The sequence below is a fragment of the Fusarium poae genome, chromosome 2 (assembly GCF_019609905.1).
Source record: "Fusarium poae strain DAOMC 252244 chromosome 2, whole genome shotgun sequence".
Classification (NCBI taxonomy): domain Eukaryota; kingdom Fungi; phylum Ascomycota; class Sordariomycetes; order Hypocreales; family Nectriaceae; genus Fusarium; species Fusarium poae.
Genome location: NC_058400.1, coordinates 4704043 through 4728093, shown reverse-complemented (window position 1 = coordinate 4728093; position 24051 = coordinate 4704043). Strand labels below are relative to the sequence as shown.

The 24051-nt window shown below is 46.3% G+C and overlaps 8 protein-coding genes across 8 annotated transcripts; 3 read left to right on the top strand and 5 right to left on the bottom strand.

Annotated features, from left to right (window-relative positions):
* Positions 1–309: 309 nt before the first annotated feature.
* FPOAC1_005488 (uncharacterized protein) lies at positions 310–4589 on the bottom strand (the record flags this gene model as incomplete). The annotated part of the gene is made up of 8 exons (XM_044850015.1): positions 310–1693; positions 1744–2109; positions 2164–2176; positions 3000–3486; positions 3576–3713; positions 3765–4141; positions 4205–4328; positions 4383–4589. The coding sequence occupies 8 exons, from the start codon at positions 4587–4589 to the stop codon at positions 310–312; spliced, it is 3096 nt and encodes a 1031-aa protein (XP_044708725.1).
* A 1815-nt stretch (positions 4590–6404) lies between these two features.
* Positions 6405–7522, top strand: CDC2_2 (Cell division control protein 2; the record flags this gene model as incomplete). The annotated part of the gene is made up of 4 exons (XM_044850014.1): positions 6405–6441; positions 6498–7173; positions 7223–7441; positions 7501–7522. The coding sequence occupies 4 exons, from the start codon at positions 6405–6407 to the stop codon at positions 7520–7522; spliced, it is 954 nt and encodes a 317-aa protein (XP_044708724.1).
* Positions 7523–7763: 241 nt separating this feature from the next.
* On the bottom strand, positions 7764–9428 carry FPOAC1_005486 (uncharacterized protein; the record flags this gene model as incomplete). Its single annotated transcript, XM_044850013.1, has 3 exons — positions 7764–8574; positions 8627–8719; positions 9145–9428. The coding sequence occupies 3 exons, from the start codon at positions 9426–9428 to the stop codon at positions 7764–7766; spliced, it is 1188 nt and encodes a 395-aa protein (XP_044708723.1).
* Positions 9429–10809: 1381 nt separating this feature from the next.
* FPOAC1_005485 (uncharacterized protein) lies at positions 10810–11643 on the top strand (the record flags this gene model as incomplete). The annotated part of the gene is made up of 2 exons (XM_044850012.1): positions 10810–10813; positions 10862–11643. 2 exons carry the CDS (start codon positions 10810–10812, stop codon positions 11641–11643), a joined length of 786 nt encoding a protein of 261 aa, XP_044708722.1.
* Positions 11644–11752: 109 nt separating this feature from the next.
* On the bottom strand, positions 11753–12754 carry FPOAC1_005484 (uncharacterized protein; the record flags this gene model as incomplete). The annotated part of the gene is made up of 1 exon (XM_044850011.1): positions 11753–12754. The coding sequence occupies one exon, from the start codon at positions 12752–12754 to the stop codon at positions 11753–11755; it is 1002 nt and encodes a 333-aa protein (XP_044708721.1).
* A 680-nt stretch (positions 12755–13434) lies between these two features.
* On the bottom strand, positions 13435–13810 carry FPOAC1_005483 (uncharacterized protein; the record flags this gene model as incomplete). The annotated part of the gene is made up of 2 exons (XM_044850010.1): positions 13435–13663; positions 13725–13810. 2 exons carry the CDS (start codon positions 13808–13810, stop codon positions 13435–13437), a joined length of 315 nt encoding a protein of 104 aa, XP_044708720.1.
* Positions 13811–15122: 1312 nt separating this feature from the next.
* On the top strand, positions 15123–15550 carry FPOAC1_005482 (uncharacterized protein; the record flags this gene model as incomplete). The annotated part of the gene is made up of 3 exons (XM_044850009.1): positions 15123–15142; positions 15197–15301; positions 15358–15550. The coding sequence occupies 3 exons, from the start codon at positions 15123–15125 to the stop codon at positions 15548–15550; spliced, it is 318 nt and encodes a 105-aa protein (XP_044708719.1).
* Positions 15551–16303: 753 nt separating this feature from the next.
* Positions 16304–18994, bottom strand: FPOAC1_005481 (uncharacterized protein; the record flags this gene model as incomplete). Its single annotated transcript, XM_044850008.1, has 3 exons — positions 16304–16312; positions 16363–18579; positions 18683–18994. The coding sequence occupies 3 exons, from the start codon at positions 18992–18994 to the stop codon at positions 16304–16306; spliced, it is 2538 nt and encodes an 845-aa protein (XP_044708718.1).
* Positions 18995–24051: the final 5057 nt, after the last annotated feature.

Below are 24051 nucleotides of genomic sequence, written 5' to 3'. Positions count from 1 at the left end.
GCAACAATAACTACCATTGTAGGAGGTTTCCTACTGTCGATTTTGGTTTATGGCAGCAAGGGAGGTGAGGCTGACTCAACATATGCAATTAGAGAACAGATGGAACTGAGCACAACTGATATTGAATTGAAGGTCGCATGCGGTTCGCTAACATCTTCAAATGTCCAATAAGTGCTCAGCCTTAGAAGACTTAGTGCATTAACGACGTGAACCGCCGCAATGAGCTACCACCCATCATATATAAATGAGTAATGACGCATATTTTTCATATAACTATATTTTCTCACTGTCTACGCAGTATGTTTGCGTCTAAATAGCAAGATCCAGTACTGCTGAAACGCCCCGGTCGAGACTCTCGACAGCCCCTTCCAGGGCCTCCAAAAACTCGGCCGAATTCGCTGCTCGAGCACCGAATATTAACCCATTGCTAGAAGCCTTGGCAATACCAGCATAGTCCGGACTAGGTGCAAACGAGATATTGAGCTCCTCATTCGTCGCTCGTGAAGCAGGCCCATCGGGGTGTACGAGAAGCATAGACCTTCGTGGCGCGTTCCAGCCAAGGTTGTTGAGAACGATGGTTAGGATTGGGATTCCATAGCGTGCGGATATCCAGTATACACTCGATGGAACACTGAACATATAGGATCCGTCGCCAACAATCTGTACTACGTATCGCTGGCGCTTGCCAGGAACCAGGGCATCAGCAGCGTCTGCTGCAAGCTTGATCCCTAACGCACCACCACCGCTCCAGCCGAGACCTCCGCCTCCACAGTGAATCCACTGTCCTGGAATAGTTGCTCGAATCTGATCCGCGACGAAGATGGCATTCGTAATCGCCTCTACAGCCCAGATTGTGTCTTGGGGTAGTCTTTGTCGCAGTGTGGCGCAAATATAGTCGGTAGTGAGTTTACCTGAGTCTGGGAGTCTGGATCGCTCATCAAGGATACGAATGCGCTCTTTGTACGAGTTTGATAAGACATGAGCACGTCGGTCGAACTCAACGCTCGACAGCGTCTCTGCTAGGTTGCTTTGTAGATACTCGGTGATTTGCTTTAGGGCGACCTCAGCGTCCACGCGATATCTTTGTTCAGCATCGATATAGAAAACCAACATCGATTCTTTGAGAGGATCGACATCGAGGTGGAAGATCCTTGCTGAGCTTTTAGGCTTGCACAGCTTGTTGATCCATGGAACATCGCAGTCAAGAATGAGAAAGACGTCTGCATTTTCAATAGCAGAATCGACTCCATACTTCATACCAAGCCAGCCTGGATGATCCGCTGGGAAACACATATCCGAGCAACCTGTATCAAGGACGCGAAGACCTTTGACAGTATTGGCTAGTGACACAAGGGGCTCGACCGCCGCATGATTGCGACCGGTGAAGCCTACGATGACAAGTGGGTCAGATGCGTTGACCATGGCGTTGGCGATCTCTTGGACAGCTTCTTGTGGAAGAGCTGATGGAGCAACGGGTTTCCAATAAGCGGGGTTGATAGAATACGGCTCGATAGTCTCCTCCATTACCTCGCGGGCCGCCATTAGGTATGAAGGGCCCTGTGGGTGGCTGGTAGCTAGCTGAATAGCACGTCGAACCATCTGCTTGACATTCTTGCCTGTCTTGATCTCCCCAGTGTACCGGCAGTATTGGGAAACGATCTGCTTCTGATCCGGTACATCTTGGATCCAGTGACTAGCAGTACAAATGTTAGACTAAACAGACTACAGCCATGTTCCACTTACATGAACTCCGTCCTTGACCCGAGAACCTCTCCCTCAATGGTGTACGGTGAAAGACCAGCAAAAATAAGAACAGGGGCGCGCCCCATGGCTGCATTATGAATAGCAGCGGCTAAAGCTGACGTGCCAACATCCACATGCACAATGACACATTGGGCCTCTCCGCTCAGTCTGGCATAGCCATCTGCCATGGACAGAGCCACCATCTCATTCGGACACGTGATGATCTTGGGGAAGGTATCCGGCATTTCCTTTTGGCCCTTGACCATTGCCTCCAAGATACTAGGGTGGTCTGAACCCAAGTTGACGAAGCAATTCTTGACCCCAGCCTCCACCAGGGCCTCGAAGAACGCGAAAGACGTGGTGTACCTATCAGTCGGAGTTAGCGGCTAGGTTTGAGTTGGAGTGTTTGACATTACATACATAATGGAATCTTCTTGGTATCAGACCCAAGTATGCTTATTGCCTCTGGTAAGAACAAGGTGTCAGAATGCAGCACAATTCGACTGGTTTTATGTTGACTGTTAATTGTCTCAACTATCAATACTGTTTCCGCTATTTCCTACCGTCAAGTTGTCTTGCGGAACAAATCCGAAGCGGAGTAAAAGCTATCGCGGTTGCTACCCGAAAGTGGGGGAGTACTCATCAGTGGCAAGAATGTCGGCAAATATACACCAAAATGAACCCCTCTGATGGGCTGAGACAAGAGTTGTCTGTCAATCAGTATCATTGAAGAGGAATGTTTATTTCTCTTTGGCTCTAACTCAGAAAGTGATTCAACTTGGTTAATTCACGACGTGTCAAATAACGAGAAAGTGAAGTAGATTATCTACTTTTATAGATGATGCCATGTCTCTATTTCTCTTGCACGTGTTATACACAGTGCTGCATACATCTGAGATTCACTCCGCAGTATGGGCCACTCCATACCCCCGCAAGGTCGGATGCGGGGGTGACAATACTCCTGGATATTTTCCGATACCACAGTCTGAGAGTGAAAGGCGTACAGCGATAGCTTCAAAGTCATAAAGCAGACGTGTCAATTATATAGACCTAGCCAGCTTCTTCCCCTCATGTCAATATCTGAGATTATCTAGATAACTCTTTTCCATCTACCCAGTTTCCATGAAGTCCTGCCCTCAGCCTAATGTTCAGCTTGACTATTGCCCGTGCAATAGAAAAGTCACAAGTGTCAACTATATGTAGCTCGCTTGACATGGTAGAGTAATTGTTAACCAGAACAATAACGAAGCCGTCACCTTCAGGCGCATCGTCTGCTCGAGGTACAAAGACGGGCTCTTGTACCATGTGGGTTTTACCTGGAAAGTACACTTCCAACTCTCCAGTTTGGTGATTGAGATGACCTAAGGAGTTATACAAGGGGTGACCACCGCCTAACAGGGGAGCGATGATAGTAAAGTCCGTTCCAAGCTTGGGATCCATCATATCAAAGAAACTGTGGCTGTGAGGTCTCATGGAGACTCGGTCGTCGATTCTCGGGAATTCCATGTCGCATTCTGAGATAATGTCGTGAGCTGGGAGATGAAGGTCTGAAGTGTTGGGGTCCAAGGTGAATCGCACATATTTGGCATGGATATCATGAGGTTCGGGAGCGTTGCCATCTCTATCGGGCCACCAGAAGAAAACGTTTTTATCGGTCAGAGGAAGATCAAAGACAATGCTGCCGTTATGTAGTTCGTACGCGTTCGTCGTATGACCAGGAAACGCGTTCGGTGCCTTGAACCACTGTGAAAGGAACACATTAGTACTGAAACGATTGTAGACAAGAGGGGCCTATATACAAGGCGATTGGCGAAGAGGAAACGTTTGCTTACCTTGACATCTGAACCCTTCGCCCCTCGTCTAGGCAAGAGTCCTATATAAAACGGGCAATTCGGATCCCATTGCCAATGTTCTCCTCCTTGTTTGAGTCTATCAATGTCACAGATCTGAGGAATTATGGGAAAGAGTACCTGCAGTTGTTAGTCACAGAAAGACATGTGATGTTTCATGTAACGACTTACCCAATTCTCTGTGACAGCGAAATCGTGAATCATCCCAACAACAGGTGAAATCAGCCACACAGTCTGGTTGAAAGTGCCATCAGGGTCAATAGAATAATAACAGATATCTGGGGTGCCATCACCGTTGGCTTCGTACCCAAAGCAAACTAGCTCTCCAGTTTTAGGATCCAGTTCTGGATGAGCTGTGAAGGTAAGACTAGGTAGTTGTCCATTAAAGTCATGCAACCCAAACGTCTCGAGTGTGATAGGATCCATTGCGAATGGTGGCGCGTCCTCTTTTATGGCCAAGAGAATCTTGTTGAAGTAGAAGATGTTGGTGTTTGCTGTAGTGCGGACCTTGAATTCGACTGCATCAGTGTATTTGTTTCGATACTTGCCTGTTCGCCATATCAATGTCAGTATCTCGAAACCCTCCTGTCAATGTCAGCTCGCAGACGTACCGCCGAGAGCTTGCTTTGCCTCCCTTTCCCGTAGGAACTTTTCAGTACGAACATATCGTTGCTGGAAGTGAACGTTCCCATTGGCAAACCGGAAAGCGCTGATATTTCCATCTCCATTGAACCACTAAACAAGAGTTAAATGCAATTCATGTCATACAATTGTTTAACATATTCTCACGGGATCGTTGTCGACGAAAGGAGGAAATTGCGGATCAGGCATGACCCTATAAAAGGTCCCATCGAGTTCTTTAGGTATGTTACCTTCGACTTCCAAGAAGTTGATTTCTCCTTCGAAGCGACAAGGCTTCATGAATCCCGAAAATTGAGGGTCATTGGAGAACGCCTTGTTCGGGTTGATAGAGATGCCGCGGTAGTGGCCAGCCATGTTGACTTTAGCGCTTAGGGGATGATCTGAGTCTTGGTAATTGATAATAGATGGTGGAATCTTTAGGATCTTATTATTTGATATGTATGGCAGTGGTTGAGCTCGGCCAAGTTAAGTATTAGAATCTCGAACACGTCGCCAAAAAATCGGCAGTGGTCACGATATTCCCCCGCCTCTTATAGACAATCTATGGTGTGACTCGGACTTTCGTCTATTAAGACAAGTTCCGCTGACAAAGCACAAATATAGGGTTTACATGGTCTAAGTCGGCAGAAGGTCAACTAATCTATCAACAGGATGTGGTCAAGAGAGACATTCCATAACCTTGTACCATCTGTATATCCAGAATATAACATGCCATTGTTCTCTATGCTAGCTCCTTTATGCTAGCTCTTTGGCAATTTTGTTATTGCTGGAACCTATTGGACTCGCTCAGACCATTTCTGAAGGTCACTGCCGAAGAACTGACCCAACTCAAGTCGTCTCCAACCCCAAAGTCGGAGGTATTCACCTACAGCGTTCTGGTTAACCAGCAAACCCCCAAACACTGCCAGAGACGCAATGACAGAAACCGCTTTGCGGTTTGGCATCTCTGATCCTTTATGAAAGGAACTCAGCGATAGAATGAAAGTTGGATGGTGAAGGAGAAGCTGAGTGTTCAGATATCTCAGTGTTAAAATTACCCGAAAGCGTTAGACAGTAGTATCTTGTTCGTCTGTGCCCGCGAGTTGCAACAGGTCGCCGGCACTACAGGGTCGTAGTTTCTGAGCTAAGCTATCCTGCCAGTCTGACAGCTCTTGTTCAAACTGGAAAATAGCCGTCATAGTAATAGTGTCTGATGCTTGTTCGTCACACCCAATATTGTTTCCTAGTACGCCAGTGTTGCGCATCATCGCCCCAGCCTTATCCAAGATTACTTTTGACTATACACAAGATGCCTTCTGCCAGTACCATCGCAGGCGATAGCCTCCAAGTCGAATGTGACGCTTCCGTAGCTGAGGCGATTCGATGACAAGGGTCACTGGAGGTGTACCACCTGGTTAAGCATTGTGAAATGAGAGAATGAGTTTATCTATGAGCACTATATAGGTTTGACGTGAAGTAACATAATTACAAAGTACTTTCAAATGAAGCAGGTTGAGACTAACTAAGTTGGATATGGCTTTGTAAGATTTAGATTGAAGAAATGCATAATATTCGTTGTTGCCAATGAAGCTTAATGAAATGAGATGAGATGAGATGAAAAGTGAGTGAGATTCCAATCATCGCCACTCATAAAAGGACAAGTCAGCAAGAGCATGGGCCAAGCATTAGTTGGTTTAGTTGGGTCATCAAAACAATAACAGACTAATAAATAAACAGACAATTATGTGTCGATATCGCATTAGCACTGACTAGGTACAAATATGTAAATAATTAAACTATTCTTTAGCTATAGGTAGAGATGACATATCATCTCAATCCCCTATATAGTATGCACTACAGCGCTGTGCAGTATCGCGACAGGGCTTGTTTTAGTGGCTGGGTTGTCCCCGCAACTAAAAAAGGTTACTGGAAAACGCGACGCGTGCCCGGGAGAGAAATGATCCGTCAATGCATCTCGATTTTTCATTTTCATGCTACGGGCCACGAAACAAACAGAACAAACAAAGGACGAAACATCAACAGACTCAGTCAGTCACATCAACATCACTCAACAACATTATATTGTTTTCTTCCATCTTCATCTCCTAACGATTCGTTTCAATCTTCACCCACCAAATTTAGAGCTTCATTCACTCCCCCTCGCCTCATCTTAACCGTCTCCACCCCAACATGGATAATTATCAGAGAATAGAAAAAGTCGGAGAGGGTTTGTCTCAACTCATCTCATCTCATTCACCATCCACCCACTAACTCTGTTGTCAGGTACTTATGGTGTGGTCTACAAAGCCCGTGACTTGGGCCACAGCGGTCGCATCGTCGCCCTCAAAAAGATTCGCCTAGAGACCGAAGACGAGGGTGTCCCTAGCACCGCCATCCGCGAGATCTCCGTCTTGAGGGAGCTTAACCACGCAAATGTTGTCAGTCTTCTTAATATCGTTCACGCAGACGGACACAAGCTTTATCTCGTCATGGAGTTTCTCGACCTGGATCTCAAAAAGTACATGGATTCCCTGCCAGTCACCGACGGAGGTCGCGGGAAGCCCCTGCCCACTGGAACCGCCACTACTGTCCGCAACCTGGGAATGAGCGACAAGGTTGTCGAAAAGTTCATGCTTGATCTGTGCCAGGGCATCAAGTATTGCCACTCGCGTCGGATATTGCATCGCGACTTGAAGCCCCAGAACTTGCTTATTGACAAGGACGGAAACCTCAAGTTGGCTGATTTTGGTCTGGCCAGAGCTTTTGGTGTTCCCTTGAGAAGTTATACTCACGAGGTTGTCACTCTGTGGTACCGAGCTCCCGAGGTTTTGCTAGGTGGGCGACAGTATTCCACTGGTGTCGATATGTGGTCTGTCGGTACCATTTTCGCTGAGATGTGTTCCCGAAAACCTTTGTTCCCTGGCGATTCTGAGATTGACGAGATTTTCAAGATCTTCCGGTAAGCTCGTGTTTCTCCAATCTAAAACCACACATACTAACTTCACCAGAACCCTTGGAACACCCGACGAAGACGCATGGCCCGGCGTCACTGCCTATCCCGACTTCAAACCCTCTTTCCCCAAGTGGCAGCGCGACTTTTCCACTCCTCTGTGCCCCAACTTGAACGAGCAAGGTCTGGAACTGCTCGACTACTTGCTCATCTGCGACCCCGTTACTCGCATTTCAGCCAAAGCAGCCCTGAATCACCCTTACTTTGACGAGATCCTGTGAGTGTTTGTCCGTTGAGTCTTACTCCAAGTTATCTGCTAACGAGCGCGCGATTTAGTGGACGCAGTCAAGAAGAATAAACCAAACTCTTCAAGATGCTAATCTGAACCCAAGCGGTACTGTAAAACAGAGCCCAAGGGATTATATAAGTTATAACACGATGAAATGAGTACGACGGATGCGGTTAGTTTTCGTGAAGCATATGAAGGAGTCAATTCATTGTTTTAGCTGCGATTGTATGTGCATATTGAGTGAGCGTGCAATGAGAATATGATATAGGGCAATAGCCCATATGAAGTGTTTTTAATCCACAAAACGAACTCAGTATGCAAATCTTCGAACCTTCTGAACCTTTGCCTTGGTGGTAGCGCCAATAGCAGCACCAGAAGCAGGAACCAAGAAATCACTAGGCTTCACTCGTCCATCAGACCCACGAGCCCCCTTCAGCGTAGACGTATCGGTGCTCTTAAAAGCAGCGTCGTTCCAGGTGTCACTCGAGTCCCACGAGTTTCCAGATGCAGAGACCTTGCTGTTGAGATCAACCTGTTTGCCCGTGTTGTTGACGGCGATATTCTTGATCACCTTGGACGAAGAGCTGCGGAGATGGAAACCGAGATTTCCGTTCTTCCATGCAGTGTTGCGCTCAAACGTTAAAGAGCCTGGATTGCCATTGTCGATGAATCCCTTCTGGGCATTCTGGAAGGCAATGCAGTTCTTGACGATGTGGTTGGCAGGAGGGTTGTTTGTGATGCCCAGCTTGAAGCCATTTCCATCGCCTTCAAAGCTGCTAAAGTCCCAGCGATTGAAGCCGTTCCCCCAAGCGTACACCTCGTCCAGAGTGACAGGAGAGCCAAACATGTACAGATCCAGGCCGTCGTCTACGTTGTCCCATAGGCGGGCATTTCGGAGAACATTGCCCTCGCCTTTGCCCTCCTTACAGGCGAAGCCATCTGCGCTCTCGCCGTTCTTTCGTGGATCACGGTTACGGTAAGAGTCCAGGTTAACAACTATGTTGTTGGACGATGCACCTTCTAGCTGAAAGCCAGTCTCATAGTTGTCATGAGTAGAGAGGCCTTCGTAGTAGTTGTTTGAAGCATCGCGAGCATATATGCCATAGGGGCCGTTGATAATTCTGCCATGTGTGAGTGAATGATTCTCCAGAGTTCACTAGTTCAGATACATACTCTAAGTTATAGAAAGACCACCATTCGGCGTTCTGGATGTGAAATACGCCTCGCTCAGCATTGGGGAGCGACTCGTCCAGGGCCTTTGGTGTGCTATCATATGTTAGACATCTGGGCTTCTTTGCCTCGAGTTAACTTACCTAGGCAAGTTCTCTCTATTAATAATAACCTTTTATATAGTAATTTTTAAGGTATAAATCCTAAAGTATATATTTAAAATTAATTTATAAAATAATATAATTTTTAAACTTAAATATTAATATAAGTTTTATTTAAAAATATATATTATAATTTATAAAATTAAAATTATAATAATTATTATAAAAATTTTTATTTTTTTTAAAAATTAATTATTAAATATTTTTTTTTAATAAAAATAATATTATTAAAAAGTTTATTAAATTAGAATTTATTATATTAAAAATCTAATAAAATTAAAAAATTAAAAAAGATTTTAAAGAAAAAAAGAAAAAGCTTATAATTAATACTATAGCTTTTAATATAATAAAATTTAACACAATAGATTAACAATAACCTTTTCATTCTGGTAAGGCTTCACGACGACGGGGCTACCCTTGGCACTACTCGTCTTTACCTGGATGTTCTTCGAGGGTGCGTAGGTACCTTGACGGAGGTAAATAATGTCACCAGCTTTGGCAGCATCAATGGCAGACTGGATAGATCCGTATGGCGACGCAAGAGTGCCAGAGCCGGTTCCTGTTGGGGACACAAAGATGTCTTTGGCATCGGCACCTGCCAATAAGGCCAGAAGGATAGCCGGAGTGAGCTTAATTAACACCATGTTTACAGAATAGCTATTGCTTGGATGAGCCGTCAATCACATGAGAGTTGTGCCATCTCTTATAACGAATTCACAAGGCATGCATCTTATTTACCAAATCGGACGAGGAAGTTATATTCCGTAGAAATACGATGTTTCCACCAATCAGACCAAAATGATCCATCCTTTCAGGGTGGTGGTGTCTCCGGGGATCATGTAGTGTCCGAAGTATCTGTGGGGGTATAATTAAAGATTGGGGGATTCTGTTTCATGGAGGGATACTTTAAATTTCAGGCATGATTAATTCAACCCTTCGGGCAACAATACACCGAAGCGATGAGGCTGTTAGCTAAAGGAGAAATCTAGGAAACTGACTGACTATTCTCGTATTCCCGAAACCTTTCCTAGAGTTATATAATCGTCGGGAACCATTTTTATACTACGGCAAGTCTCGCTATAGGACAGCTTTGCCTTCAACATCCTTCCTCCTGAAGCTTTCCAAGAAGATTTTGAGGCTCCTCCTGCGCTGTTACAACATCTACAGCCCCTTCACTCCAAGTAGCCTCAAAATTACCAGCTCCATAGATCTTCTCTAGCACCTCTTGGACCCTAGCTGGATCCGTGATCTGGTGGAAAGGTATGTGATGTTGATGCGTTACGGGTTCGGACATTTTTTGCAACTATATCTTAGCAAATATTTCGCGTGATGTAGAACTGAAGGACCTGTAATCTGGAGAGTAATGCGTTAACTTAGTGCAAGATGTCTAAGTGGAATCTTCAAGCCTCGACACAACTCATGTCTTTTATAGCCTAAGAGCAGGGTCAATGAAAGCTCAATTACACACATGTCTTTTATAGGGATGAATAAGCACATTATCACTGCTATTTGGTACACTGAGTTTACTTCATGGTTAAATCCCTACGCTCGCGATGAGGTATTGTAAATGGAGACGAGACTTGTATTCATTCAGAGATAGTAGTTGTATTTCTTTTCCATAACTTTATTAATCTATATGGCCTATGATGGATCATCAATTGATCGTGTCTATGAGTACAAACAGCGACTAAGCTCCGGACGTATAGAAAACCAAGGCATCCAAACTGATTATAATTACCTTGTCAGAGTGGCTTCACACAAATTGAGGAAGGCTTCTAAATTGCCGTTAGTGAACGGAGGTTGATGCCACTCAGCACTTGTAGCAGTCTTATGTAAGAATCATCAGCTGAACAATTTCTCCTCACTCTTATAAGCACCGCCACGTCACGATGATCTGGCAAGTGGACCTACATTCAGCATCACTGAATCAGCATAAGAGCTACAGAGTCTGAAATCCTCTTTCTCCGAACTACAACTCAAGATAACGGAGCAGAAGCGAGACTCGAGTATTACGCAGAAATCACAATGGGTGAGTTGGTGTCTACCCCTCATCTGATCTATTAGCTAATGCGAACAGCGGACGCAACCAACAACCAAGTCCTGAACTACAATGACGGCAATATTAAAGCCGAGGCGGCCTTCACTGCTGAGATACTGATAACTGAGCGTGTCGGGCTCCAGGACGTCTGGCATAGCCAGTACGCCGGTTCTCAGGTCATGGGAAAGCGTCCCGGCATGTATATCAAGTATCTACCCACAAAATACCATCCGATCAATGGCAACATGCTCACTGGAGGAGCATACCTCTTTGATACCTTGGATAACGCGAACAAGTATGAGGATTGGACCACCAACGAGTTCAAAGTTGGTGAGCCGCAGACCCCGTATTGGAAGCAGCCTCTGTTCAAATCAGTCGACTCCTGGACCTGGAAGGTCATCGGTGCTCACAACTTCACGCCTGTTGATGAACATCACATCGGACGCTGGCAGCGCTGGACCTACCACCATGTTGGCGTCGGAAACATTCTCACGCAGCTGTATCCTGTTCTGAGAGATGCAGCTGAGAAGAGAGGAGCTGGGTCATTCTGGCTGCTGCATCGACCAGAAGATAAAATGATTGGTGTTCAAATGTCTTTTCCCGGACCAGAAGGGTCTGACGATGATGATCTTCTCAAGGCGATTGCGGTTGTGGCTTCGAAGAAGTCAGTAGCGGATGTCTTCCCCGATGCACTGGAAGCAGAAGTTCTGATTGATAGGACTAGTGCTTATCATGCAATTTGGCAGCCATTGGTGGAAGCCGCAAACATTGTCAAGGTAGCATGCCCGAACTTCCCACATCTTGTAGGTGATAAGGCGTGAGTGGCTACAAGTCACGGTTCACAAAGAGTACAAATGGTATTTATGAGGGCTTATCGTTTTGTACTTGGGTACACATTGGAATTATACGCTTTTTGTCTTGTCTTCTACTCTAATCCAACAGAGCCTTCTTAACTGCTTCGACCTCCTCTGAAGTTCCACATACCAAACCAGCTCTGTCATCACAACCCTTCAGAGTGATGTCGAATATTCTTGATCCAGTCGCAGGGTCGATAGCTTGACCTCCAGCGCACTCAATAACTAGTGCCACAGGCAACAGCTCGTAATACTTTCGTAGCTTAGCCTTGCTCACAGATGTCACAGGCGATACGTATACGCCGTGACCTTTGACGAGGGCGTGGTAGACGTCAGGGATCAAACCACCAGAGTATCTCAGCGTATATTTGTCGTTGATGAACTTGGTGACTAGGCTCATATACTTGTCGTTCTCGGCGGCGGCGCGCAGATTAGCAGGGGCGAAGTAACGTGTTTTAAAGGGAGGTTCGGCGAAGCGAAGCTCGGGACGGGCCACAGTGAACTTGTGGGAGTTGTTGAGGCTGACTTCAAAGCACACTGGGTCTGACCCAGGCACTCGCAGGGCGACGATTGCCAGGGTTCGTGGGCCAAAGACTCCCAGAATAGATGCGATTTGCTTCTCTGTCGGTTGCTCAATAGCAGTGACTCCGTCCCATATTCCAATGATACTGCCGACAGACCAGTTTGGTCCAATAATGGAGCTACCGTCGAGAGGATCAAACCCTATGGTGTATTGCTCGTCGTCGCTTATGGGCTGCACCGTCTCTCCTTCACGAGCTGGCTTCTCAACAGGATCCTCCTCACTGCTGGCAGTTTTAATGGCAGGTGACTTGGCGCATCTATCCCGAATGATGTTTTCCGCCAAAACATCAACGTTTAATTGCTCATCTCCAAAAGCATTTTCGGTGCCCACGATGGAGACATCATATGATCTTCTGAGTTCGTCACCGATGGCGGAAACAGCGTCAAGTAGCTGTGGAATGACCGACTCTCGCAGTGAAGATCTGCCGTCTTGCGGGAGTACAGTCTTGAGGAACTGAGTGAGCTCGAGCTCTGGAGCTTTTGTTGCTGAGTCCATTTTTGTCGTGTGATATTTTTGAAGTTGAAACTGCCAAGTTAGAAGATGAAAGTGGTTTTGTTATCCACCAACAAAAGTTGTTGCGTCACACAAATTGACGCAATCGGGTTTGGTGACAAGACAAGACATGCTTTACCGAATATGGTTTAGATTCTGACTGTCAACGGCCCGATAAGAGACGATAAGAAGTAGATAGATAATAACGATGAAAGTCTCCTCATTGCATCATATCATGGTCTCAGCTTTTCCTTCTGTCACTTCAAAATGGATGCGATGATCTTTCCAGTCATATCGGGCGATACTCCACGTATCGCCAATATGTCGTATCACTTTACCATCTAGTGGGACGTGTGTGAATGCCACAATCACGATATGTGAGGGGTTTGCTGTCTGAGCAATTGTCCAGGTTATACAATGGTGCTGCTGACACCGGATGGCCGCATGCGTCAAGAAGTACAATACTATATTGGGCGCATGAGTTTTCATGAAAGACGTGTAGATCTACGGTTGCATTTTATTGTAGAGCTCCAATACGAAAGCAATCAGGAGCTGTTGTGTCTACAGTCCAACCCTAAGATTCATAGAGATAAAACAAATCACCAGACCAGCCTCAAAGTTTTGAATGACTATCATGAGTCAGATTCGACGTATTGATTCCATCACATGATTAGTGTATGTTCTTACGAAGACAAAACGCTTTCGTGAGCAACAACAGGACCCTTGAGAAGCAATGGCTCTCCCTGATAGAAGTTCTTGATATCCCCAAAGATCTCCCTGGCGACTTCGTTTGCGGCAGCCTTGTCAAAGACCTCGACGCTCTCCCATTCAAGGGTAGCTTGAACCTGGTAGGGAGCACCCCCCTCAAAGTTTAGGATCTTGTAGTTCTTGAGGCCCAGAGGACCCCACTTGCTGTAAAAGTCTTTCAGTGATTGTACCAGGTTGAACATTTGGAAGACTGGTTGCGACTTACGATGCGACAAGAGGCATGTGTGTCTTTAAGTAGTAGTCCATGTCAAACGAAGGACCGGAAGGGTAGACAACGAGGACTTGAGCCATTTTGACGGTGAGATATGAGATAGAAATGAGATTCGAGAGTGTACTGTAATGCTGAGCAACACCATCGGTAGCTGAATGGAGGGGTAACCAGCTTTATATACCGAGCGGGGGTTAGAGGAGAGTGCATCCCCACCTTGGTATCAATGAAGCGAGCGGATCAACGGAACTATGAACAAGGTCTATAGTGATTACTCAGCTTGCATATTCACTTGTTTGGTGTTGAAATCCAGGACGATGAATGAGAAAGAGGGTTGAAACAGATGGGCAATCTATCGCTAATGCACTCAGATATCGATGTAATTGGCTTCGATATGCCTCTCGGTCAAGGAGATTGGCTGCTGTGTTACTGTATATGAGACTGACAACTTGGTTGACAGTGTATCATTCCAAAAAGCCAACTCATCTCACCGATAAGCAGTAAAACAGTCACGACAGCCATGTCCAATTGAAGATCTCATTGCCGATTCAGAGACAACTTGCGGAGGTATCACTTGGGAATGTGACTGAATCTCACAAGCCAGCCACCGTATCATCCCAGTGAATGAATCGCGGGTAATTGATTGTCTATCACTAACTAATCTCAGATGATAATCATTCCAAAATGAAGCACCAGGTGAAAACTAGCAATCAGGATATATACAAGTACCAAAGAGGTCAAATAGAGCCTGGGTCTATTAAGACCGTACTGGCCAAGCTCACAAGACAAAGATTAAAGGTGAGCAGATAGATGAGATTATTAAGATGAGTTGTCAATGTAAACGCCGGCTAGAAGCCTTGATTATGAACATGTATCAATAAAGCCTTCTCATGAGTTAAAAGAGTTGCGTAGCCTATTGTGGTCGCTTCATCCAAGTTAAGTCATGGTGATTCTTCAAAGCCAATTAGAGAAAGAGAGCCAATTGCGGGCCGCCTTGCCTTGTGCTTGGTGTATAAAGTATAATTTCTAATAGGTTTTATGCAATTCAAGCTTTGAGATAAACGAATTACTATCGGCTTGTACTATTCGGTGACTTAACGTTAGGCGTTGCTCAATTGCGGAGAGGAGAGTTTGTTGAGATTCATAACCTATACCCATGACGGTATGATGATGTCAGTTAGAAACAGCACATCAATTAGTAGGTAATCAACAACGTCACCATAAAGCTCCTCTATCAAAACATCAACTCTTATTCCAAGCTTATACTTTCAACCATAAACAAAAACTGCATCTACAAACCACTGTAGGTACAAGAACAGATCATTCTGCACACCAACTTCCCGCTAACTCGGTACAGACAGAATCACCGACACATCACTCCCCGATTCAGACAAGATGGTGCACAACATCCGAACGTAGGTTTCCTCGTGATAAACCAGGCGACCATCATGATTTTAACGCGAAAACAGTAAGGACGAGTTTCAGGACACCCTCAAGAATTACTCCGTCGTCGTTGTCGATTTCTACTCAACTCATGCCGCTGAGTCCAAGAACATTGCTCCCACATTTGCCCAGTAAGTTCTCTTGCCTACTTCTTTCAACGTCGAACTTTGTTACTAATCAGTACCAGTGCAAACGAGCTGGACAAGTTCAAAGACTTTCGATTCCTCAAGGTTGACATTGATGATCTCAAGGGTCTAGCGGAGGAGCTTGGAGTCTCGAAGCCTGCCACTTTCCATATGTACAAGAATGGCGAGAAGATCAATGACCTCCAGAGCGACCAAAAGGAAGACCTCATTCAGTTCCTGGAAACTGGTTTGTAGAGGAAGGATTCTTTAACTAATGAGTCACGCCATCAATTAATACACAAGAACACTACAATTATCGCTGTCATTTAAGTTATTGTCTATTTGCCACTAAATTTTATAAGCACCACCAGTCAATTCTAGCCTCAAACTCAAGGCGGTGATGGTTTGGCAGTAAGCAACCGATGAGGACGGAAAAAACAAGGCGCTTGGGATAAGATCAGAAAAGTGCACGGTTTCAGTGACAATACTTGTCCGTGATTCAGCCCCATCGCCATGAGATCATCTGGCCCAAGCTTGTTAAATGAAACAACAAACAATACAGACGCGACAAAGCTCTGACATCTCCTACACAAGCACCATCTGCGCCACCGTCGCACGAGACTCGCCCTGTTTTATGCGCTGTAGATGAGACGTGAAACGTGACGGTCGGCAGTGCGTAGAGGTCAAAGCACGCGATAGCTCATAGTGTGGGCTGTGAAGGTGGTAGTACTATTGGATCATTTTTAATATCTATCATTATGATATAAATCTATGTCATGTCATATGGGGCTTAACGTGAAGCCATGAGAATGTGTATGGTGTCGTGATATACAGAACGGGTAAATGTGCCCTTGAGAAAAATAAAAGAAATGTAAACACGCAGATCATGCGTGATAATGAATGATGCCTTGTCGCCAGAACCTTGCTGACTGTATGGCCTACTTATGCAAAAATCGCTACTCCAAACGCCTCGTTTTGGTACCGGTGGATACCATGCCATGAATGAATCTAGTAGAACTGGTTGATGTTAGTAATTTGAAGGTTAACAGTTATACGGAGTGGCTTACCAAGTTCAATGCCCAGAGGAGGACAAGAAGACCAAGCATGCGGAGCTTGAGATTGTTGGCCCACGATGACTTGGAAGGCATGTGGCGCGTGAAGGGCGAAAGGATGTTACCGCCCATTAAAGGCTCAGCATCACCCTTGGCCTCGACGTCGTACTCATCTTGCTCCTCAGAAGCCCAGTCGATAGTCAACAGCTTAACCATGCCACCAGTGGCATCCGCGACACGGGAGCTAATCCACAAGAAGACGGGGACGATGATGATCAGAGACCTCCAGCGGTCGCAGAGGAGGCTACCGTCACCCTTGAAGATGTCGAGAAGCAGAAGACCCTTGGTGTCGGCGGCGAGAAGGATGTGGAATTGGAGGGTGAAGGTCTCCAGAGAGCAGCGACCGATCCAGGCGAATGATCGAGAATACCAGGTGCGAGCCGCGGGGAACATGTTACGGGCAGCGATGAAGCCCATGATGGGAATGAAGGAGAAGATGGGGTGAAGAGCAGTGTAGTCTTGCTTCTTCTCGGCCTTGCTGACGGCGACCCACCAGTACAGAGGGATGGATAGGATACCAGCGATACCAGCCAAGCCGTAGGACTGGGTAAGGATCTTGTTGTAGAGCTTGGTTCGAACCGAAGCGACACCCATGATGATACCAACATATACGATGAGACCATCAAGGCCAAGACGGAACTGCCACTCGTGGAGATCCCATTCAATTCGGAAGACGATGTTCAAAGCGTCAAAAACCCATTGGAGAACAGGCGTCCACAGCATAGCACCAGGGCAGATAGCAGCTGAGATGGCGATCTTACCCATGAGAGCCCAGGTGTTATCGTTGTACTTGGGGCAAATGGCGAAGAGGGCGTAGATGATGAGGAACCAGAAGCTGACGAGAGGGGCGAAGTAGTAGAACATGTAGTCGGTGTTCATGAAGAAAGGCAAGGCGCAGCTAAGCAGGTTAAGACGCAGAAGTACAGCGACGACACGCTTAAAGGAGAAGTCCTTCTTGGAGCTGAAGAAAACACCATGGCCAAAACCAGTTTGGAAGAGATAAGCAGCGACCAAGAGACGGATACCGACGTAGATGTTCAGGTCTCTAGAGGCACCAGTCCAGTGATAGACGAGGATGAGGGCCTGCATCCAGCCCTTCCACTCATCAGTCTGGTCACGCGACAAAGGCTTCGCATCGTCAAGGGTGGCGGGTGCGGTAGCGGCAGCAGCAGCCTGGGCACCAGGTCGTGGAGGTGGAGGCTTGGACTTGGTCATGAAAGCAAAGCCGACAATGAAGCAAAGAGCAGACATGAGGTTGAAGTCGAACATGCTGTACTCCTTGGAGCCCTTGGCGAATGACTGGGTTCGGTCTGCCCAGTAGCAGGCGAGAAGACCAGTGATAAAGGTAGCGACGTCGAGGTTGAAGAAAGCCCACTTGGGAGCCTCGCTAGATCGGAGGGCGATGATCTCGGTGATGGCGGCACCACCAACATACAGCATACCCAGGGTGACGAGGATGATCTGAACAAATGACTTCTGGCCGTAGTTAGTGCAGCAAGTGCGGTCGTAAGGGTAAGAGTTCTGCATGTCGAGCTTGGCGTTGCATCGAAGGTTGAGTAGGATCTGGGCCTTCATCTCAGCAACCTTGTCGGTGACATGGAAGCCATTCTCGTGGTCGCCGATGGCATCCTTCTGTTCATAGGAAAGAGCAGGGTAGGACCACAGCATGGGGATACCAGACTCCTGCTCCTGACTCTGGAGGAACTCATCAATGGCTTCAATCTCACCAGGCTGCGAAGCGACACCAGTCTTGCGGTATTCGGGGAGCTCGTCGTAGAAGGGCGGGGCAACGGGAGCGAGGAACATCTCGTTGCCAAGTCCATCGCGGGGATCAATGGGTCGGTTGCCGAAAGGTGCAAAGTCCTTGTGGGAGACGAGCTCGGAGATGTTGGCAAAGGCAGTCTGGAACTTGGAAAGAGACTCTTCCTTCTCGAAGCGGGCGGCGAACCATACTCCCATACCAACAAAGGCGACAGCAGGTCCCTTTTGCTCTTCGACGGGGACACGGTCAAGCTTCTCTTGGTGGAAGAGGGAAAGTTCGTCTCGGACAATGTCGCTCTCGTTGCCAAAGGGATCCCAGATATTCTTGAGTCGGATACCTGCGAATTCTTCGTCGTGACTCTCGTGCTTCTTGCTCTTGGCTCGGACTGCATCGGCCTTTTCTGCGTCGAGCTGCAATTGAGTTAGCTAATATGGTCTTGCTATACAATACTTTACGCTATCGAGCGACGCATTTATATGTCGAGTCGGTGTAATAAAATTGTCATAAACTTACCAGACGAGCCATGCCGTAAAAGACCTGTCGAGTTGTAGAGTCACCGACAAACAGCATGTGTCGCCCCTCCATACATTGTTCAATCTCCTCCTTCTTGTACTTGTGAATCATGCATCCCGATGGCTGCCAGTTGTTGAAAGGCGCCCTGCTTCCATTCTCTGCAGGTGTATCAAGCCAGTTGCCGTCGTTGAGCAATGCCTTGCAACGGTAGGGATCGTCGCTGAGCTGTAGCTGGTTGATGGTGATACCCAAGATGACGACCAGCGTCAAACCGAGGGCCAGCACCCGGTTAAGCGCAACACCTGATGGCATTATTGCGCCCATTATAACAGCGATTTTATGTTGGTTCTACAACACCTATTTCGAGGTGTGGGATTATTCTGGTGTAAACGATTGCGATGTGGCGCTATAGCGCAAAGTCGAGCGAGTGACGGTGTAAGAAAGAGAAAATCTCGGTTACGATGAATGAAAAACCATCAGAGACTCAATTCAAGGGATGAATCAGTGAGTCTTGTTCCAAGATAAAGCGAGGGATGGTAATAATAACAAAAAAAACTGAGACAATAAACAATGATGATGGATCGAGACAAGCGTAAGGAGGGACTTGTTCGAAAGGCTGTCGTGTCGCAGGTAGCCGGGTTTTGCAAAAACAAAAGACGAGGCAAGGCAAGGCAAAAGTCAAAAAGGCAATAAAATGGACAAAGGGGACGATCAGAGAAAATGTTACTTCTAATAGTATATGAGGTAACCGAACGCGTAAGACTACCTGGTTGCGAAACGGCTCAATTGACAATGTCTATTGCAGGACAGGCACCGCAAACGCCCTATAGAAGGTAATAACCCCCTGATCAACGTAGCGCAACTGGCATGACCCTCGCATTTCAAGGGTCCACAGAAGACGAGCCAGGGACATTGCTCCATCAAGCATTTCCAACCATGGAAGAGGCCATGTCAGGGTGTCACTCGACTCCACCACCGTGGAAGGATCAGCGTCAAAAGCGCCAAAACGTCTTGAAGACGACGAGATGAGGAAAGAAAAAAAGGCAAAGGATGCGCGGAATAGCGTGGAAAAGGATCCAGAGTCTGACTCGGTTGGACACAGGTCACATATTCGCAATGGATGATCCAAACCCACTCCTTTGTTTCCTTTCATCTCTTCATCCTCAACAACACTTGATCATGAAAATTAAGGTTGCGGGGAGGGTTCAATCAAAGTCGAAATGCCAAGTGTTTTTAAGCATCAGACCACGATGTGACTGTTGAGAAAAGCACCAATCTGATGACTCCCCTCTCCGCCCTCTAGAGCGCCTCGCCTCCCCCTTACCGTGCCAAAGAATGCTAATCTAGGACCTGGACGAGTTAATCTCTTGGCTTGACTGCTAAGGACCGGGGTGTTCATCCACTAAGATTTCGGCGCCCCCTTGTGCCCTGTCGGTTGATGTGCCCTTTTGGTTCAATCAGGCTCTTTTTGTGTGTACAGGAATGAATGATTACATATGTACATGCATGCAGCCGTATACAAGAATAGACATTTATCAAGGCTGTGCATTCTCCCGTAAAAATTCTCTCTTTTTTTCTTTTCTGTACTCAAACTTGATCTTTTCAATTATTGATTCGGGCCTTCAAAACAGGCGAACAAAAGCTTGAAGGGTTTAAGGTTACAGAGGTTTCTAGCCCCAAACAAGGCAAGCTTCCGTAGCAATGCCTGTCCATGAGAACCAATTTGTTGCGTCATTTCCAACCGCTGTTTTTTATTCTTTGACTTAATATTATTCGTGGGGCGGTTCCAGGCTATTCTCTTCTGCTGACCCCTGATATCGCCCCCCTGCAAGGGGCGCGTGAGAAGAATCTGACAGGGCTATTTTGAACATTTATCATGTTGTTTATCGACAGACAACATGGGATGCTGCGGGATCGCGTTCATTAGTATATTCTTGTCTCACCGTTGAAATACTTGGCATAATGTTTTGCGTGATCTGACATCTAGCAGCAATACGAGGAAACAAATGCTTTCACAGCGGACAAAGCATCACCAGCTGCTAGTAAATCTCATTCCATTCTGAAACTGCCTTGTCTCTTCTTGCTCCACTTGTCTCTACTGGGTGGCTTTCGAGTGGCTATTATTCCGTCGACGATCATGCTAAAATCCGGTTTTGCTTCTATCTCAGACCACTAAAAAAGAGCACTGGACAAGATGATCCGCGGAAATGAATGGAGAATTAATTTCTTTGCAACGCTTTTCCAACGCCCAGCGCGTGATCTGGTGGTACTTTGGGAAAAAGAAATCCGTCAAGCGTGTCGGCCTTCCGATTGACGGACTCGGCGTCCGATTCAATGTCTAGTTAGTTAGTTACCTAGTCCAAGCTTGGTTCATTCCGAAAGGGAACCATTAACGGTTTTATTTGCTTGGCGATTTTACCGCAGAAATGCTTGGCAATATAGAGTTTGTCAATGAAGCTCGATTGTTTATGGTGTATTTTTTTAGCCTTGTTTCCTGTCAACGTTTATTCTCTACTGCCGGGTTTATTAGCGTTTGTAGAACCTTCCTGGGTTCTAGATAAATGCCGAAGGTGAAGAAGCTGCTGCATGTGTGGAAACTCTCTAATGAAGACTGGATTGGGACTTGTTGACCAGGATACTACAGCCGATCAATCCTGCGGGCGCGGCCTGGGAGATGGAAAGACACCGAGAATGAATGAAGATCAATTGACTGTTGGAAGCGAAACGACAGTTGGTTGTCTCCTGACGTCAGACATTGGCTGTGAGTTTCGCTTTAGCCCGTGTTTCCTTCACTTGTCTGATGGACGATGCTCGTATCTGCGTGGTTTGCTTCTGTCTTTCGCACATCTCGAGTGTGGCTTGGCTAGTCAAAGCTTCAAAGATCGTATTTATCGTCAACCAACCAAGGGTGAACCTACATAAGCATAAATTAAGCGGCCTCGTATTCCGGGAATAGCTGTCATATTATGATGCCCTTCCAATGTATGTATCTGGCGATAAGATTGAGCTCAGATATGTAACTCGTGTTTTGACTCTAGGGTATTCTAACATTTATCTCCATAATTCTGACGCGCGTCGTTGTCGATCAACATCAACATAAACCAACTGAGAGACACAAATGACATGCACTGATCCTTATCTGCCTGCTCATCAGCGACGCGATATATCAAAGCGAGATGCGTCCAACCACCGCATATATTGTCCCATGGAAAGTAAAAAACATCCCGCGGGCATCAGTCGAGGTTTCATTGTTACTGGGGTTTCTGTACCAAGGATTCCGTGGGATTATAACTAGATCCCACAATGAACTCTGCTTGCTCACTGCTGATGATCGGAATTGACCCACTGGCATGGCTCACTTGAACATCGTAAGCTCGGTAGGTCTGATTCCGTCTTCGCCCCGACTCACACGAGTGACCATGCATGTATTTTTGAGCGGTCAAGACGTCTTCTGGAGTCGCGATTCCACTGATACTGATGTTCCCACACGGGATGATCCGGTGAGATCCGTGTGATAAACTCTGCCACTATTCGAAGTGTTCCAATGCTTGAATATCACAAGCTTGGTATTCGTAGGTCCGAGCGTGTTTCTACCCTGATCTAAGCGAGTAACCAACCATATGTTCGTGGGCGGCTGGAGACGTCTTCCTTTGCCCGATAATCTCGCCTCTGTTCAGTGATGTCCATCTTCCGATATGGTTTGCTGGTTTCTATGAGATTTTTTCATTATCATGGCAACTACGAGTCAACATACGATAGTTGGAACTCGTGTTCCTCAAGACTATTCTCAGTTCACGTCCTTTCGTCATGTTAGACTCAATTTAACCCATACATGGCTCTCTGGAATGACCCGAGGAAGCTGCGAACTCATATGTATTTCAAGTACTAACTCCAGAGAGCAATTCCATGTGTTGTTGTGTGTTTACATAGTTTTGGAAGGACGGCGTCACACGCGACGAAACATGCACTGATTTGAGATGTCTTTGTATGATCAGAAGGACCAGGGGAGTTTCTTTATTATCTAGCACGTACACTGACTCATCTCTATCCAGAATAGTACTGAAACTGAAGGATGTTCAGCGACGTCGATCCTAACAACTGCACATGGGACCTATAGGCCCATCTGTTGAACTAAGTAGTCTTTCGTTATTCATGGTCAATGTGAACAGACCTAGGATCAGCACGCTCCAGACTACACTCGTAGGTATTCGTTTGTATTCTTCTTGAGTCAAGTATCAACTTGCGAACTCTTGAACATGGCAAGTCTCGAAAGCCAGCTTTGTCTGATCAAGCAGCATCCAAAGACTACTCCGACCACCCGCTATTGGAACTAATTCTTATTCATATGATTTTTACGACAGTAAAATGTGACACAACTCTTTCCTTGTAGCTCTACTAAAGCCTTGACTATTCTATCTCTGCTGTTGCACTTCTGGAGAACACTTGAGCTTTCCCCCTGGTCCCGGACAGCACCAGCGTCGATAATGCTAGGGGAAGGATGCGTACCTAGGCAGATAACCCCGTCATAAAGTTACGAATACGAGCATCAAGGCACTAAGGCAAGGCCACTTTTCTTCTTATAGGATTAAATGTGGTTTGTTAGCTATGTATAACACATAGATAGTATCTTCCCCTGTATGGACCACCGATATTTATACTGATTGGAGTTCAAGGTGAGCCTGTCCTACGCTCGAGGAGGTATGGTTTTCTTGTAAGCCTTTCCTCCAGGATATTCAAGTTGCGTCTGCGTGTCCTCGTCATTGACTCGACCAATGTCCCAATGATTTAACGGGATACAGATACTTCCGAGACTCAAGACGGAATGAGTAATACGACACAAGGACGCCAGATCTTTGTGCTGTTCAGATGAGACTTTTCATTTTGTTCGGAACTTCACCGAACCGCACCAGTTTTGATTCAAGCCCCAGGTTGGAGAATGGTCTTTAACCTTGTATATGACATCAGCACTACTGGAAACAATAAAATGTAAAACACAGACCTCGAATTGAGAGTTCGAGGTGGTAGGCACCAGTGTTGAAGTTGATGTTGTCGAGTGTTTGTATCAAGATGTGTTCATGTATGGAGGACTCGAACGCAAGTATACTGAGCCTTGTAGGAGACGTTCTCAGATAATGCTTTGACGTTTTCAAATCTTGATGCTCTGACTTGGCTTCTATTGCCGTCTCGACTTTGACTTGACGGTGCTCACAAATCTATACGGCGTCCCCAGGAAGATGTACCTAGATTCCTAAGAGGCATGACCAACCAGACATAAAGAGGACAAACTAGGTGGATTTATGCGACCAGGGATTGATTAGATCGCATAATAGGTGCCTAGCCATGATTCACTACCAGTTGCTATCCGTTGT